The sequence below is a fragment of the Trematomus bernacchii genome, unplaced genomic scaffold (assembly GCF_902827165.1).
Source record: "Trematomus bernacchii unplaced genomic scaffold, fTreBer1.1, whole genome shotgun sequence".
Lineage (NCBI taxonomy): Eukaryota > Metazoa > Chordata > Actinopteri > Perciformes > Nototheniidae > Trematomus > Trematomus bernacchii.
In genome coordinates, this window is record NW_022987522.1 from 11,096 (window position 1) to 29,981 (window position 18,886).

General features: G+C 40.3%; 1 protein-coding gene across 1 annotated transcript; it reads right to left on the reverse strand.

Annotated features, from left to right (window-relative positions):
* Nucleotides 1-8,743: 8,743 nt before the first annotated feature.
* LOC117472802 (neuroepithelial cell-transforming gene 1 protein-like) lies at nucleotides 8,744-16,858 on the reverse strand. The gene is given in 10 exon segments (XM_034118214.1): nucleotides 8,744-10,484; nucleotides 10,731-10,917; nucleotides 11,336-11,506; nucleotides 12,128-12,385; nucleotides 12,616-12,632; nucleotides 12,635-12,788; nucleotides 12,986-13,048; nucleotides 13,483-13,647; nucleotides 13,761-13,868; nucleotides 16,578-16,858. Coding segments are annotated over 10 exon segments (1,668 nt in total). The 5' UTR covers nucleotides 16,671-16,858; the 3' UTR covers nucleotides 8,744-10,032.
* Between the last annotated feature and the right edge of the window lie 2,028 nt (nucleotides 16,859-18,886).

Sequence of the window (18,886 nt, forward strand, 5' to 3'; positions counted from 1 at the left end):
GCATCTGTTCCACACATTTTGTTCTCCAGGTAAATGTGTCGCTTAAGGACACGCCTGGGTTGTGTGGTTAAACAAAAAATGGTTTAACCACCAGGCATCCCTAATGTCTTTTAATGCAGTGGTTCTTTCATGCCTCTACATGCTCAGAGTCAACACACAGCAGTGAATATGTTACGCAAATCCTGGTAATGAAGCGTAATTACTCCCAGTTTGTACCTTTATTCTCTCCACGCCCTGACGAATGTGATTTTCTCACTGCTGAGGAAATAAATCACATTCAAGGTGGAGCTCTGGTATGACAGGGAGGTTTCAGTGTCACCCATCGTTTTCCAATCAGTGCTTTCACAAGTGACACAATGACAGGTGGTATTTCACATCTGAATTTCAGGCATTTGGTCACAGCCTTCAGCAGGGTTTCCCACGCTGCTTGAAAATCTTTGACTGTACAGCCTGAAAGTGTGCGTTTGAAAGGATTGAATATATTTGACATAGTTTGTGTTGCTTTGGGTCCAAATTAAACTTGTTAGGTCAGGATCAGTGCCACAGGTCTCTGGTAAATACCTGAAATGATCCGAGCAGATAAACCTTTCCAAATGGGCTCTTTTTGCTAACAATGTAATGCATGTCAGAGTTGGATTGGTTTCCCACAGATTCCTTTTAAGATGCTGCATTTCAGAACTGAACTACACCTTACAATTGAAAGACATTCCTCAGTTTGACTGCAGATGAAAGTATTCATCAAGTCTCCTGTTAACAAGGCAGTTTAAAGGCGTCCTATTATGATTTTTGGGGTTTTATCTTTCCTGTAGTGTGTTCTATAGGTTTGTGTTCATGTAAATGTTGTGCAAAGGCTAAAATCCAAAAGTTCGGAACATAGGGACATCACTATGTAACACTCGCGCTTCTATTGGCTAGCGCTCCAACACATTGTACGTGGTAAGGGGCGGGACATCTCTAAGCAGTTGACCAATCACAACAGAGCTTTGGTTTCAGACAGAGGGTGAAAAGAGGTCCAGTTCTTAGGATCTGGAGGAAAAAGTCTTGAATTGCTGGGCATTAAAACTGCTATGTTATTCAATTCAAGACATGATGGGAAATGAATTATTTGACCACATTACTTTTACCCGCAAAGTACGTTAGCATAATCGGTTCTGCTGAATATGTTCTGCTTGCTTTCTGCCCAGTTTTAGCCCTGTAGTTTTCCAAGCATCTGCTGTGAACGTCAATGAAGACGTAGCCATAACACTGGCATTTGTACTTTAATGACATTCCCAAGAATTCCCTTTTGTCCCCAAGTGACTCTGACATATCCAACATATCCTTCTCAAACTGTCCCTTGGTGCTGACTTGGACTCAACTACGCCAGTCTGGGCAAAACAGTCTGGACATAATGAACATTCACACAGAGTATAAGGATACAGAGAGGGTTATTTTTAACGTTAAGGACATCATGTCGCCAGGTTTAATGGAGGATCAGTGCATCATTACTTTAAAGACAGGCTCGCTTTGATGTCGCCGTCTAGAAAGAGTGTACATACTCCCAGTCACCTCATTTCACTTGGGAGGAAGAGCAGGGAGGAAGGAGGGTGAATACCTGTGGTTTGATGTCTGCATAAATACCTCTGTGATCTTTATTTGTACTGACTATATGAATGTTAAGAACACTATCCTACTGTTTAATTTATTGCGCCGTAGTCAGCTGCTATGTCTATTTTAGTCAAAGGAAAAATGGCTTTGAAAAAATGTCCGTCAATAAGCATAGTTTCTCCTTTTCTAGTACAATTTATGTATTTTTATCGTATTGCTTTGCTTTTTTACCAGTTTCTGTTCATTTGATTGTGATACATGTGTAAAGATACTGTCTCCAATGTGTCTGAAAACAAACAAAGCTGTTTTATTTTGACAGTGTTTTGAGTCTGGCCTTCACATTGTCCTTGCAGGCTCTTATTAAATCCTCGTCCACACAGTGTTAGCATTAGCTGTGGGTGGAGAGCAGAGGATCATGGGATTACAGGACAACAATGTTCCTGCTTCTCTGGCGCTGCACTGTTTTGTCTGACAGGAACTCTGTTATGAAGTGAGGAGTGGGACGGTCGGGCCTCCAACACATTTTCCATGTTTCTCTTTCCAGACCTTTACATACTAACAGGGTCTGTGGCAGCTGATTAGGATGTGTGTGGCAGCTGATTATGATGCGTGTTGGAAATGGATGAGAATACAACTATACCAAGTGGCTTATTTGTCTGACTATGGGACTATTATTAACTACTTAAAAGTCATTCCTCGGGTTGTTTGTTTTGACTTGTGTTCTTCCTTTTTTCTCATATTTCGACACACTATACTATGTTTGATTAACATGTTAGTATGGCTTAAAGACATTTCAGTAGTTCGCTATTACATCCTCTGCACTCTGACCTTTCAGCCCTGCATGAATCCTCTGGAGTTAGGAGGAAGAAGAGGATACAGGACTGCAGGTGTTGAAGTAACAAAGGCAACATGAAACCTGGAGGGCAGGATTTCACTTGACACCAATCCCTCTGTCTCAAGTTTACTCTCCGTCCTCTCTCCGTGAACTTCTAACACCAGTTTGGACAACACACAGTGGGGCGAGATCAGGCAGAGGGATCAGTGCTGAACGTCTCTCGTAATTATGATAATCAGCCTCTGTTTTGATTATAGATCTTAGTCTTTTCTTGGGAGGGGGGACCACACAGCTTGGAGGAAATGCCTCTGGGGGGAAACAATCTTCCAGATCTCCTCCTGTCGTTCAGACACAGATCTGTGTGGTCTTGAGACTCGATATCACGCATGCATCTGTTAATTCAACTCCAGCTTTTCCACTTGTTCCTCTGTATGTTTTGACTGTGGAATTGTGTTTTTAAAAAGCGTGACAGATGGTAGATTTTAAACACTGGATCCCCTTCTGTCTGACTCCTGATATAAACCTCTTTTTCGGCTTTCCTCAACTTTTTCACTTATGTTTTAGGTCTTTACAGTCTTCTCAACTGCTTTAGAGGCCTTGTTTCGATGCAATATGATTAAAAACTCTGTCCTTTTTTATTTATATCAGTGATTTCACAATTTAAACTTATTATACAGCCACATTCGGAGTACGTAACGTCATCTAAAAGCCTAAAACCTGAATGTAAACCCTTATAAGCTCATGTTATGTTTGGAATCTGCACAAAGGAAACTAAAATGAATAAAATAAATTGGTATCAAACAATGAAATCATAAAAGATTTACAAAGTGAAGCCAATTCATTACAGTCCTATAGTACTGTAAACTTCGGCACAATGAGAAAGATTTGTATCAGATAAGCGCTTCTTGCCAAAACAATGTTTAAGTATAATATGCTGATGCCACTCAAAACACTCACAAATCACTTTGCAAATCCTGCTTTTATATGAAGTATGAACACAGACACACGCATGTTCTGACATAATATCTCGGTGAGGTAAATGTCTGTTCTCACCTCGGTGAGTCAGGATGCAGGTCCTGCCAACATGCTGTAAACGGTAACCTCTAATTACATTGAGAGTGATCACGCTATCTGAATATTAAAGGTATAATGGTATCCCTGTACTTAATGGTAAAGGGTCCAACTATTTCCAAGGAAATTGGTCTCCTGTAATGGCGTTGCATGGAAGAGTTTCATAACCAAAGCTATTACCTGGGAATGTTGCTGCTTTAATTCCCACAGGAGAATATTTATTGATATCAAACTATACCAAAGCACGGAGCCAGGAAGTCGTCTCACATGGGAAATGAAGTGTGGCTCCTGATGCAGACTCGGAAAAATTGCAGGACCTTTTATGGGTTGTGGTGCAGTCAGAAAGCAGAGTAACACACTCTCAGTCCAATCTGAGATAATCTGAGGTTCTCTGGTTTCATCTGGACCAGAGAGCTTGGTTTGCTCCGCTAATCTCTTTTAAGAGAACAGTAAACAATCCGGTGACAGATTTTAAAACAAAGCGCTCACCCGAAGAGTATTTAATACCTGAAGGAGTGAGTCAGTGTGGTGAGGCAAGCACAGAGGATGCCAGGTCACTATTTTAGACTTAATCTGTGAGTGAATGTGGAGCAGATTCCTGTTGAAGAGAAATCAAATGAAAGCATTCCTTCCAGATGTAACTGCTCTCACAGCAGGTTTTAAGGTGCTATATTACCCTTTGTTTGGGAGTTATTATACAACTCTTGGCAGTGATGCTTTCTGAAGCGCTTTACTTAGCCAACATCATAACATAAAGAGAGATTACTCACTCACAAAGACTTGGGAAAACGTTGGCATTACTGGCATCCAAGCAAAACTCCAGTTAGCTCAGAGTTAGAGGTCAGTGTTTATGCCCACAAAGCCCTGCGCCTCTTTAAGAGGAAATGAAAGAAAGGCTGACACAGAAAGCAATATCTTGGAGGATGCTATTTTACTGAACATCACACATACTTGTTTCCAGTTGCCTTTAACTGGAATAGGCACATTGCACACAAAGGCTATAGGTTAGCTGATGTTTGTCTTCTTTGGTTTGATGTGGAGCTTTTTTCACTCGTTAGCCTCAGGGGAAAACATCATATTCGCATTGTATAGTAGCAAAGGTGAAGTCATTGTGATGCAGTTAAGTTACTTATACAGAAATACTGCTAACATAACTTCTCCTGTGAGGCCCTATTGAAAAACATGTTACAATTATTCACAACACTGCGGGTTATGAGATAAAAACCATGCTTTTGTTTCGTGTAAAACATCTCAGAGAGAAAATCCTCATTTAGAAACTATGTTAGTGAGCCTCTTTCCCACACTCACATGTCGTCCCCTGAGGCAAAAGGAAATCCACGAGACAAAGTGATATTTGTCAGAGAGTAAAGCACATTGAGCTGACAGCTCCTTTCGACGGTGTGTGAGTGATGACTGAACAAGTTGCCGATCTGTCAGGACGAGCACAGCCGAGTGTATTTTGACATAAACATGGAGTCCAGGTTTTGATGGAGGAGTGCTGTGAACCTGTTTGACCTCCAGTCTTCTGAAGATGCCCCCGAGCGCTATCGCTGGTCAGATTTCATGTTGAGTTTGTTTTGTTAGTGGGTGTTAATTTGGTAAACTGATCCTTAAGTTTCATATCCAGGGAGTTTCCAGTGCCTCCTAGCATCTGACTGATTAAGAAAAGGATGCTTAAGTGAAACAGAAACCTTAGAAGATAAAGAGAAGCAACACATCTTGTAATCAGAAACAGAAAAGGTATTGAAACCTTGTAAAAATGACATGTTGGGGCTTTTTTTAAATGTATAATTTCACATTAAAGTGCCTATTGCACAGTACAATTGCAAACAAAGTAAGCTAGCTCTTGTCTTCATAGACAATCCCTCTTTATATTATCTCCACTTTGTGTGGGGATGTGTGGCCTTTTTATCATTCATGAGCCATGAGTGAATTAATTCATTGCCCACGTGTCCAACAGAGCCTCGACAACAAGTGGTTGTGTGTAGTTGTGCTCATTTAAATATGTTGCAGAGGTTGCTTTTCTCCAGCTTTACCGACCATCTATTTTACAATAGTCCTTGTATGTCACCCACTCAGTCTGTAATAGCCTTCTCTGGCAAGGCAGTTTTAACTGGCCTTTGCCCCACCGAAATGACTATAAAATGATTGAAAGAATTAAACTATAAAATCCCTGCACATCGATACTTTAAGCATTTTCAAACCACCTTTTACCATAAGAAGTTCATGAGTTTTCTCGAGATCACAAGATATTTATGTCGTTATCAGTCAAATAAAATAACTGTTTTCCAGATAAAATGAACTACATGTGTCACTCACTATTTCCCTTTTTAAGGGTACAACACATGCTTAGGTCTATCTTGCATAATTGATTAAACATGAAGACGTTAATCTTCTGCATCCATAGAGCAAGAAGACAAGGGTTTCCTTTAAAAAATAACTCTGGATTTGGCTATTTCTACCTTTTCCAAGGACCTAATGATTTAAAAAGGCTGTTCAAGTGCTCACACTAGGTATCTGATTTACTTTAAACAATCTGCTGATTTACAAACGTCTCTTTTCAAGTTGAAGTGTGTGGGAACGTCTTTTTTGGCCCAAAGGAGTCACATGACCGACTGAGAGACTGAAATAAAACAGTTTGGCCTTCATGACAAATGCTGACCTCAATTTGGTGTTGATTTGTCATTTGGAAAATCCAAAGCAATGAACACAGCATACTTGAGAAATATACTTTATTCCTTAAAATGAACAAAAGTGAATCCTGCCACCTCAGCTCATTGTCACATTGGCAAGTGCCCAGAATTAGGTCACTTCCACATTATGGTTAAGGTAAAAGTGTCAGATCAGTAAGGGAAGTTTCTGCTTCCTTTATCTGATGCTTCATAATGACTCGAGGGCAGGTCATACACTGAAGCTGTCAGGGTTTGTTTTTGGAGATTTTAGTTTTGGTGGTGGGAGACAAATGGGTGTCAAAGGATGTGTTGTTGACGGATCACTGACAGGAGGCTCAGCTGTCTGTGTCCGTCAGTAATCCCTCCCAAAGATCTTCAATCGATGAACTGCTGAGAGGGACGTTTCTGGAGAGCGTCATGCTGTAGTATTTTACATAAGAAACAAAAAAGTATATTATGTTGGAAAAATTCCCCCAAAAACACATAGGACACGAAAAATATGAAACAAAACGACATAGTATAGTATGTCGAAAATAAAATAAAAAAGACGACATAGTATAGTATGTCGATAAATATCTAAATAAATTACATAGTGTAAAATGTTGTGTATCCATCATACGTTGATGAGTACAGTTTCTCCATAATTGATAACAAATGAGGGATAACACAAGAAAGATTACGCCTTATTTGTAAAATAAACTGATGAAATTATCCTTAAATAGCCAGCATTTTAATACTTGAAAGACTTGATATGTTGGAAATGATGAAGTCATTATCCTGCATCCATCACATTGTGCAATACACATTAACTTCATTATGATAAATTAAAGAAAATATGTTGTGGAGCTGCTTTGCTGCCGAGGAACTCAGCAGCTCCCACTTCACCTACAATATTACTGGTACATGTTCAACTTCCATTAAAGTAAATGAGTGTGGGGAGAGCATGAGCAAATGTTTGGAGAATGATAACTGAGGCAGTCTCGAGACCCTTTTACTGCCAAGAGACAAAATAAAAGGGATGGAAATCTGCCTAGTTCGAACACACTTCAAAAGCACAGTGATGGCTAAAATGAAGCTGTCTGACTTTACTTTCTTTCAAGTGATCACTTTACTAAGGCCTGCTTTAATCATCACAGCTACACATTACATTCCCGTTTTTAAATCCTTCAATCTGTATTCATAATAACTCAAACATTTAAGAGGCTCTTTTGGACCGTTTGTCAGGTCATCCAAATGAAAATCACAGACCTGACAAAGTGGAGCTTTTCTTTTAATAAAGACTCTCTATATGCAAATAGGTTGAACAGTTTGAGAAACAAAATCCTGTTCTGGAAATGTTTCTCTTGGCACCAACTGTTTAGTTACGGTCATAAATCAAGGGGTAGGCTATCTCCTTTTTAGGAACATTTTGGGAAACACTTATTTGCTTTCTGGCTGAGACTGTCAGGTAACTCTTAATTTAGTTTAGCATGAAAAACCGTGAGCCTATTAATTTAATTTGAGTTTAAATTAATTAATGCCAGTTTTCATGCTAATGACCGAAAGCAGGGAAACAGCTAGCTTACGAGCTAATCCAAAACTTAAAAGTATTAACAAGCAGAGACGATCCACTACTTGTCTTTAAACGTTAGTAAACAAATGACATAATACCTGTAGATTAGTGAGCTTTACAGGTGCTAGTATGTACATTAGTTACTTTTAGACAAAGCAAGTTCTCTCTGCTCATTCATTTTGCTAAGCTAAACAGCTAATGGCTCAGGATTTAGCTCAAGACGTCAGACTTTCAATGTTCATGTGAAAATAAATTACCTTTTTTAAATCAGTAATTGAGGCAAAAACATTAACACTTATTTGCTTTCTGGCTGAGAGTTTCAGGTATCTCTTCATTTAGGCATTAAAACTGAGCCTGTCAATTTAATTTAAGCTAAAACAAATGGCTGCCAGTTTTCATGCTAACGACCATTAGCAGGGAAAGAGCTAGTTTACGAGCTAATCCAAAACTTAAAAGGATAAACAAGCAATGACTCCAGGTAAATCCACTACTTGTCTTTAAACTTAGTAAACAAATGACATAATACATGTAGATTAGTGAGCTTTACACGTGCTGGTACAGTATGAACATGATTTGTTACTTTTAGACTAAGCAAGTTCTCTCTGCTCAGTCGTTTTGCTAAGCTAAGCTAAACCGCTAATGGCTCAGGATTTAGCTCAAGACGTCAGACTAGTTTCAATGTTCATGTGAAAAGAAATCACCTTTTTTAAATCAGTAAATGAGGCAAACACATAAACACTTATTTGCTTTCTGGCTGAGAGTTTCAGGTATCTCTTCATTTAGTTAGGCATTAAAACTGAGCCTGTCAATTTAATTTAAGCTAAAACAAATAGCTGCCAGTTTTCATGCTAACGACCATTAACAGGGAAAGAGCTAGTTTATGAGCTAATCCAAAACTAAGCTGCTAAATTGCTAATTGCTCAAGCTTTAGGTCAAGACGTCAGACTAGTTTCAATGTTCATGTGAAAAAAATCACCTTTTTAAATCAGTAAATGAGGTAAAAACATAAAGACATGACACCAGAAGTTCAGTTGCAAATCTTACACAGATCTTTATTGTTCTTTAAATACATACAGTTCGTAGCAAAGCGAGTTGCCCTTTTCTTTTACTTTTTCTCTTCTTCTCATATTATGCACATATCCAAAAACCTTCTCTTTTCTCCTCCTTCCCCTACATACTTTTTTCCAACTTCACTCGTGGTATTTTAACCACCTTTTATCCTTCTGAGCAAGATATCACATCAACTTCACAGTTAATATCTTGCCCTGTCCATCTATTTCAGTCTTCTTTTCTCCATCTGTTCTCTTTTCTCTTCAGCCTTCAACAACCTTTTCTTATTTCCATTTCTAACCAGTCTTTTACTTATAATCTGTCCATTTCCTAGGACAGGTAAATACATCCTGCTACTGTAGTGTTCACAATAAATCTCCATGCAAATTGCTACTGTACACTCAAAAGTGATCTGTTTCATTTTGAAAAGTCAGCTTTTTGAAAACCAACATGGCTCAGTTCAAAATTTTGTTTCAAAACAAAACTCCTCATCTCTTCCCGACATGATTTGACATAAAGATGATTTGCTACCACTATTTTTCATTGTGATATTTGTTCAAACAGAGACTGAATCTGTCTCTGGATTTAAATAAATGCCTCTGATGGCCGTATATGCATAAAAATAAAAATAAGTGTCCAGGTTTTTAACATCTGTCATTAAAGGAATGTATAAAAATAAGACATGTCTTCTGATTAATCTAAAATCAGAATTGAACAGATAATTTGTATATCTTTGTGTAGTACATCTCATCATTTTCAGGGACGCCTAATTAACATTCTCAAATCTTCAATTAACTTCACCTAAAAAGCTAAAACAGTGCTGTTTTATGATACCTAAAAAAATACTACAATAGATTTTAGAATATAAAATTGTAAAACTTTCATTAGCCCCCCCGAAAAGGTCTAAAATAATGTTTAAATATCAAATTAATAGTAAACAAGATTGAATGCACCACCTCTATCTTCAAGAAATCAACACACTCAAGACACACACAGATACATGTGTGAAATGTGTGTGTTTGCTTCCCTTTTTTTTTTTAAACTGGTGGAAGCTGTGCACCTCTCCACAATACTTGGATGCACTTGGATGGAGGGGTAAAGTAAATAGCTGCCGAAGAGGACAGTAACACAGAACACTGTTGTAATAATAATAATAATACGCACACATAACACATAAATACAAGTCCCACACTTCTCCACGTTGTCTTTTAACATACAAAAAGAACAAAATGTCCACCAAGGAGTCCTTTCTTTATCTCCTCGATTCACACCATAGTCTCTTTTCTCTTCCCTAAAGAACAGAGAGACTTCTTGTCCTTTTTTGATTTGTTCGTTGTGGATATTAAGGAAAGAGGCGAGGTTGATGATGTCGTCGACAAAGATGACAACGACGATCGTGAGGAAGGGGACGTCGTCGTGGGACTGGGGTTTGTGCTGTTGCTAGGCGAGCAGGGGGCGGATTGAGTCGTCCGCTGAGGGCAGTTCTCGTTCACTTCCTCCATGTGTACGATGGCCGACACTGAGGAAGGACGGCGCTTCAAACGGGCGACGTTCGCAGGCGGTGACGGCGTCGAGGGCTCGCCGAGCGGCCGGTGGACGGAGATAGCACTGCGGAGGCAATTCAACCACTGCTGCTTGTGGAAAATGTCGTTGACTTGCAGCGTGTGCGACTGCGCCTGGCTCGGGTCTGGGGATCGCACTCGGAAAATGTTCTTAGCTGAGGAGAAAAAAGAAAAAAAATGGAGTTAGCTAACTGCTATAATTGACAAAACCCAAGTCTTTACCCACTAACTGCCCGGCATTTTTATTTATATTTACTTACACTTTTAACTATTTTATCTGTTTTATTGTGTTGCACTGTTGGAGGAGCTTGTGACCTAAGTTTTTCATTGCCATATCTACACTGTAGCTATGTACAAATGACAATAAAAGCCTTGAAACCTTGAATGAATCCGAGCCTCACCTTTGTCTGCGTTGCTGAAAGCGCCTCTGAAGGATCCGCCCATCCTCACATCTCCGTCCTGCAGGTCCTCCAGAACCAGATCGTGCACCGGGAGTGGCTGACGGTAAACCTGGAAACACTGGCGTTCGTTCCTGGTGACGGGTCGGGTCATAACCAGCAGCTCGGTGAACAGGAACACGTGCAGCTTCTGGAAGGAAAACAAAAAAACAAGGGGGAATTAAAATCAGGATATTTTGCGTTACCATTTACTTCGATTTCTGGAAAGTGTGATCTCGCATCTCATCAGTTTCAGGGACGATTCTCCTTTATGCCTAATTAACATGCTCAAATCTTCAATTAACTTCACCCAAAAGGTTAAAGCTGCTGCTTTATGATACCTAACAAAATACTACAATAGATTTTAGAATATAAAAATGTAAAACTTTCAAAAAAGGTCTAAAATAATGTTTGGAGAAATTAAAATCGGATATTTTACGTAACCATTTACTAAGATTTCTGGAAGCTGTGATCAAAGTTAATATGGTTAATCCTAGGAGCAGTTACAGTCTAAATGCCTTATATGGGATGTAATGTTCTTGATAATTGAAGATGTGTGTTTTTCTTACCGTGCCGCTCTTGTTTCTCAGCTCTCCGTGACACAGCAGGCTCTTGCACTCTTCGATGAGAGGGTCTTTCTGCCGGTCGTCCAGATACTCCAACTTGTCGATGTAATACTTGCACTCTGACTCTCCCTTCTTCATGTTGATGTCGGAAAGCACACCTTGCATGATGGTGATCTGCAAAACACAAGGAGTCAAAATATTAGTTTCTACTATCAACCATCTGTGTTTCTGTCTTATTCTGTTTCTGCGGGGATCAATAAAGGGTCCGTCTTTTCTTAACAGATGTAAATATAATGTAAACGACCTGAATTAAACAAATCTGTCTCCTACACTACAAAAACTCGAAATCTTGCCAAGTATATTTGTCTAATATCTAGTCAGAATATGTCTGTACACCGGATATAAGACACAATAACTTCAGAAGTAACACTGCAGTGAGATATCGGGTCTTGTTTTTAGACAATGCATCATCTTGTTAAGTAAAAAAAATCTTATTTTGAGTTGTATCTCAGATGAAACACATATTTATTTACATATTTATTCGAAAATCACCAACTAACATCAGAAAACTGAAAACCTTTGAGCATTTGCGGCTTCCATTGTAACAACATTTCCTGATTCTTGTCAAATATAGTTCAAAATTAGTTCTCCCAGCTAATTACAATATCTGATTTATCTAAATATCCCTTCTTATTTCAAGAAATCTTACCAAGCTAATTTTCACTTCCGATTTTTGTACTTATTTCAAGTGAAAACAGGTTGTTTTCATTATTGTTTAACTTGTGTTTGACTTACCGCTTCCTCCAGGCTGGCAGCGTCTGGATGTTCTGCTGGAGTGTGTCTCAGGATTTCTTTAAGCAGGAGGGGGTATTTGACCAGGCGGGAGCGAGGGATGTCCAGGAAGCTCCACAGGTCTAGTTTCCTGCTGAAAGGCGACTCGAGGCAGCGCTGCAGGAAGTCCTGAACCCGTCGGTCCTGCTTCTTCTGGTCCAGAAGCGCCTTGGCGGCCAGCTGGTTACTGCAGTAGTCTTTGTAGGCGTTTAGCCTTGGCAGCTGGAGGGGAGATGAAACACTTAATAAGGCTGTCTTTCTCACTGGAAACCAGGCAATCGACAAGTAACAGGTTTACGTAATTAGGATACAAAGAAAAGGTGCGTTTTGTAACAAAGAATTATATATTGTCGGTACTGTCTATGTGAATGTACAATATTGTATAAATGTAGTGTATTTCTAACTGTGTGTTCATAAAGGGTCACGTTAATTGTTTTTGATAGAAATCTTACCCAGTCTACTACATCTGTCCGATCTGTCCCACAGTCCCATCCTTCTTTGTGGCTTTTGACAGGAGCACAAGGAGATCTTCATGCAGAGGGATGTAAGCGTCCAGGTTTCCGAAAATATGATTGAGCTCCTCCTCCGACATAATGGAGAGCTTCAGCATCGGGTCGTGGTACGCCTGTGTACGAGAGGAGAGCCAAAACGTCAAATACAAACATCCCAAAAAGGCTAATAATAGCTTGTGAAGAGCAGTACAAGAGAAAAGACAGAATAACAAGTCGTCGTCTTTTAATAGCTGCTGGCATGGCTTCTGCCAGGCTTTGATTTAATCTGTTTGTGTAATGTGTACTCTCTCTGCGATGTTAATGAACAAACCTTGCGTGCGAGCTGGAGGTCCTCGATCAGGTCCTGTTCTCCGCGAGACAGCTCAAATATGGCCTGAGGAAGGAGCACAAAAAGATAGTTTTTAAGCAAAACACATAAATCAAGATGTCATTACGTTACAGCAACTGATTAAACTGATTAACTGCACTGCTGCCAATGAATGAGGTCAATTTGAAGTCTCTCCCTCTCCTTCTTACTCTTTAAAAGCTATACTAAGTGTATTGTTTCTGACAGTTGGCTAAGATGTCTGACATATGCAGGACAAGTGGGTGTGTAGGCGCTAGTTTGTTAGCTTCTCAGGTGAATGTGAACCGCGCACAGACTGGGAAATGAGCACAGGAAGGCTTTTTTAGCCCCATTTAGACTGTTTGACACAAATACTGCAGGGATATGTGAAGCTCGTCTGCTAGACAGGAGGGTTCACCACTGTCTGGATTTCTGACTTCCTATTAATCCTCAACAGTTCATGTCTCGGTGCTGATTCTCACCTCTTGCCGCTTGATTTCTTTGGTGGAGAAAGTTCCCTTCTGGTGGACGTCGAGAGTCTCCGACCACAGCATGCTGTTCCTCCTTTTGGGCGGTGTTGGGGCCGCTGCCTTGCTGCAAGGCTTCTGGGGAACGCCCGGCGACTTGCCATCGCCCCGAAAAGAGGCCTGAAGAACGGAAAGAGGAAGCCCCAGAAGTCAGACATGTTGCAATTCGAAGCCACGGTTGTTTAGTTGCCCCAAGGAGCTCCCTTTTTCTACGAGATGTAACGGGAGCTTACCTGGATGGTTTGGCCGAAGCGCCGGACGGCCCCAGTTTTCACCGGAGAGATGAGATTGGCTAGCGACGTCACCCTGCCGAGAGGACGGACACGCTTTGTGCTGGGTTCCTGCAAAAACAAAGAGAAAATCAGATTAGTCAGGCTATTCCATCATATCTCCATGTCTAAGAAACGTTTTTTTTTTGCTGTTGTGCCACATGTATCTTTACTGTTCTGTTTTGATATGGTCACGCCAATAAAGCTCCTATGAGTTTGAAAAGTCGGAAATGTTCATTCTGCACGCAACAACCCTGAACGAATCGATCAGTGATGCCATTTTCAGACCTAAGCAGTGAGTCCAGACGCTCCCTTGTGACTTCCTTGAGATAAAACACACCAGTCAAGCCATAAATCCTCATTATTGACTTCTCTTTGGGGCGAGGAAACAAGAGAAGCCTGAGCCGAGGTCGAGCAGCGGCAGACAGACTGGCGGACGGACAGAAAAAGTGAGAAGCAGATCCAGCAGCTGTTGGCTCCATCATGTGAGAGACACCGAGCACAAAGAGCCTTTCTGACTCTGATACGGAGGGGAAGGAGGAATTCAAGGAATGCAGGAGACCCTTCTCTCAGCTGTTCAACACCCGCCCCCCCCACACACACACACTCTGCTACTGACCTGACAACAGCTACAACTCCCCTGAGGGTCAATTTGTTCCTTAACTCAAACAGTGTGTGATCAATGCTTCCCTTTTTGTTAACAACCTGTTTATCGGTCTGAATATATATTTAACATTTAATAAAGCCAAATTAAACAGGGGGGGGGGGGGTCTTTAGATTGCTCTTAAAAAGTATGCTTCCTTATTGCTCCAGCTCTTTAAAAGCAGTAGGGACAGTGTGTAAAGAGTAAAAAAGACCCCCACAGCAGTCATAAACAGGGTGAATGTGGGCCCTTTTTTTAAGTGTTTACACAGCGTTCACGGCACTTTTAACGGCTGCGGGTTCAGACAGGCTCTCTAAAAAGGCCTCGCGTGAGAGCAGCACTACACCTGGGCCAGGTGACCCCCCCCCTCTCTCTCTCTCTCCTTCTCTCACCCAGCCCTGAGGTTGTCAGAAAGAAGAGAAGTGCTTGGCCTCGCTCCAACAACAACAGACACAGAAATGAAAGAGCTGAAGATCTGAGGTAATGATTTCAGAGCCTCTTAAAAAAAAAAAAAAAAAAAAAAAACCCACGAGACAGCCACAGCCATAATTAGCATTTCTGGAGATTACACTCCCTGCAATCCAGATCTTCACACTAATGAAGGCTCTGAAATGAACACCGCACCACTAAAAAGGCCCAATATGTTTTCTCCTGACTCAGGCCAAATGGGGTTTTGCCTTGGCTCAGCGAATCTGGGAAACAGAGCAGCCATTGAAGGCTTTAGGCTGCGGACACAGCTGGGAAACAGATCCACTCCGTCTGGTTTGCGGCGGCCATGCCGTCTCAGCTTGCAGACAGAAAGCTTTGAGGATTTTTACAAAAGCCCTCTAGTGGCAGGGGCCAGGAAAAAGAGACGCCACATTTTTAACAGCTTTGACTCTGTACCACGTGCAGGGACAGGGTTTTGACTTGGGACCTTTAAATCTCAGTAGACAAAAGAAAGTATTGTAAAAAGAAAAAAAAGTGTTGCAGGTCCTGAATGTCAGTAGTGCTTTGTGAACTGGCCCCAGAATAACAAAAGACCACTAGTCCCAGTCTCTGTTTATCTGCAGTGAAGTGAAGCAGTGCAGACGGACAGTGAAAGTTGCTATTCCTGGCAGTTTGTCCAAAAAGTTACGCCGAGTCTGGATCACTTCAGGAAACCAGACAGATCCGGGGTTGGAGCTGCTGCTTTTGATTATCAGAGGAACCAGACAGATCCGGGGTTGGAGCTGCTGCTTTTGATTATCAGAGGAACCACTTTCCAGACAAACGTACTGTCCATGTGTGGTGCACTCTTTTCAACTTCTAACCCAAGATTACAACCCTTTAAATGTCAGGAGTTTTCCCCAAAAGTGCTTCCTGTGCTCTCCCTTTGATGTCACTTTGGTGAGCAAATATGCCAGATGTGACCCTGGGATAACAGCCGATAGGAGACCAGAACAGTCACACCGCAAACGAATGAGTCGAGGTCATCAGCAAGTCAGCACAATGTGGAAACTCAGAGTGAATCATTTGTGCAGTTCATTGAAGAACAGGACTCACTTCTTGAATTGACTTCTCTTTTATCAAGTGGTTTACTGTCAATGAAAGCACATCTTCCTGAAATCCAAAAGGGAACAATGCACTTTGCAATGCTACTTTTTTTTTTAAGTAGCACACCTTGGTTTCCACACCTGTTTCTGCAGCTTAAGGAATGCTTTCAGGCTGCATTTGCATGACAGATAAATTGCTTTTTCTAATGTCAGAGGTCAAAAGAAGCAAAGTAATTGTAGACATGGTTGCTGACTGGGAGTTTACCCCCTGCTGCTTCACTGTTTGCGTCCATATCCCACCTCTGCTGGGATGCATATTTAAGAAGAAGACAGGGAATACACAACCCTAAAGAGAGGTCAATCGACTTGTTAACCTTTTCGTAGGTGCGGTGAAACTCAATGATTAACTTTAGTATCTCAAACCTCAGCCTAGGCACAAAGTTCACCTTAGAAGAACACACACACATGAACAAACACAATGTGTGACTAGGTGAGATAAAAACAGGGATAGGCGCTGATTCACTCGCAATCTGACACAAGAGCATGGCTCCATTTAAAGGACATCCGTGTTAAAACATCTTAAAAGTAGAAATATTATCACAATTGTGCATTTGTGCTCCTCACCTCTGAGTCTTTGCTGGCTTGGTTCTGGTAGTCTATCACTTGCAGAGTCCGTTTGATAGGCACCAAGCTACCCAGTTCATCGTAAGCCACCATAGCTTTCAATAAAAAACACAATATCCTTTTTTTAATCCTTTGACGAGTCAGCTTCAAGTAATCCACATCCGAGAGGAAAAAGGAGACGGTGAGTTAAATAAATAAATAAACCTTCTCCATGTGAGGTTTCTGCTTCCCTCAGTCAGGGCTAAGCTCACTCACACCGTTTCTAAACTTTGTTCTGAGGTGGACTAGGAGAGGGAGGGCTTTATACTGAGAGTTCAGACAGGGAGGAGCAAGCTTCATGGCTGGATTTGATGTGGGATCGGGTTTATGTAGAAGCAGAGGAGGGGGGGGGGGGAGCTGCCCGCAGGCTCTGTTGATCCGTCCACTAACGACTCAAACAGTAGTGAGAATTTCTAAGATCACGAGGAAAGCTTTCTATAAATGAAGTTGACACAAAACAACTCAGATAAGGGTTGGAAAAATACTGAAACTCCTGGAACTGGGTGCAGTGAAACCTGAGAAATGTATGACTTGCATTCATATTTTTAATATTTGAGGGGAATAAAGATGGACCTGTCCTCACATTTGGGTTTTAAAGTGTTGTAAAAAATATAAAATAGGTGTGAAAATATGCTGCTTTTAAAGAACTAGCTTTAATATCAATGCAAAAAATATAAAATAGAACTTTTTCAACCGTTCAACTTATGTGGAAATTGAGAAATATTTGGCTTGCATTCTGATTTTTTATATTCGAGAGGTAAAAAGATGAAATTGTCCTCACATTTGGGTTTTAAAGTGTTGTAAAAAATATAAAATAGGTGTTAAAAGATGCTGCTTTTAAAGAACTAGCTTTACTATCAATGCAAACAATATTAAATAGTAATTATTCAACAGTTCAACTTATGTGGAAATACTTTTTGATTACCATTACAGCCTAAACAATTAAAAGATGTTTCTTTATTGATGTTTTAATGCATTTTTATTTAATTAAAATGGCATTTTATCTCGTCAACCCTGCTTTCCACAGTTTTTAAATCTCTGACATCACTGCATATTTATTATATTCTATAGCTTGCAGAAATGGTTATGGTTGTTACTTATCAATTCTTATTATGTCCCCTCTTTACTGTGATCATGAGTATTACAGTCATGATGATCTACAAGTCAAATCACCTTTGCATCCCAAACACAAAAGAGGGATTATGTCGTCTTATCTCATGTCAGGTCTCGTATCATATATTAAAACCACTACTTGTTTAATATACTAATAAAACTACGAAGTCGTTATTACTTGTCCGTTTTTTTGTGAAATAATAATCAAAGCAGTTTCAGCTGTGAGTGGAAATGCTCTGTGCCCTTTGCTTCAAACAGAGCCGTTATCAGGCTGATCAGCTGGGGGAGGTGATCAATTAGAATATCAATGGTGGGGGGCATGTGACACACTCAGGCAGATGTTTGAACTAAAACCTATATATTCAATTCCACTGGGAGGGGGGAAACCACAGCCAGTATGTTGATTGGTTTCATATTGTGGGGGAAAGGACAACATGTTGGCCAGTTTCAGGGTTGGAGTTTGAAAACATGTTAGTTCTGCTGGGTTTATGCCTAGCGTCGATTCTTGACAAACAGAGACCGAGGACCTATGCAGTGGTGGGAGAAGTACTCAGATCTTGTACTTGAGTAAAAGTAGAAGTACTCAGATATTGTACTTGAGTCAAAGTAGAAGTACCAGAGTGTAGGAATACTCTGTTACACTAAAAGTCCTGCATTCAAAATGTTCCTCAAGTAAAAGTAGAAAAGTATTATCATCAAAATATAGTGAAAGTAGCGACAGTAAAAGTAGTCATTGTGCAGATTGGTCCATTTCAGAATAATATATATGATATGTTTTATAATGATTGATCATGAAAGTGTTCTCAAAGCTGGTAAAGTGCAGCTAGTTTGAATGACTTTGTATACTGCAGGGTAGCTTGTGGATTTACTCCAGGTGGAACTAAAGTCTGATTTAACACTTGATTATATTTCACATCATTCATCCACATCTGTAAAGTAACTAAAGGTATTAAATACATGTAGTGGAGTAGAAGTACACCATTTACCTCTGAATTGAAGTAGAGTAGAAGTACAAAGCAGATACTCAATAAAGTAGTACCTTAGTAAATGTACTTAGTTACTAAACACCACTGGATCTATGAAACAAATAATTTCTTCCTTTATTCGTCACATTCTTCTCAACAAACAATATTTATTTTTAAACATATTGGTGTGGA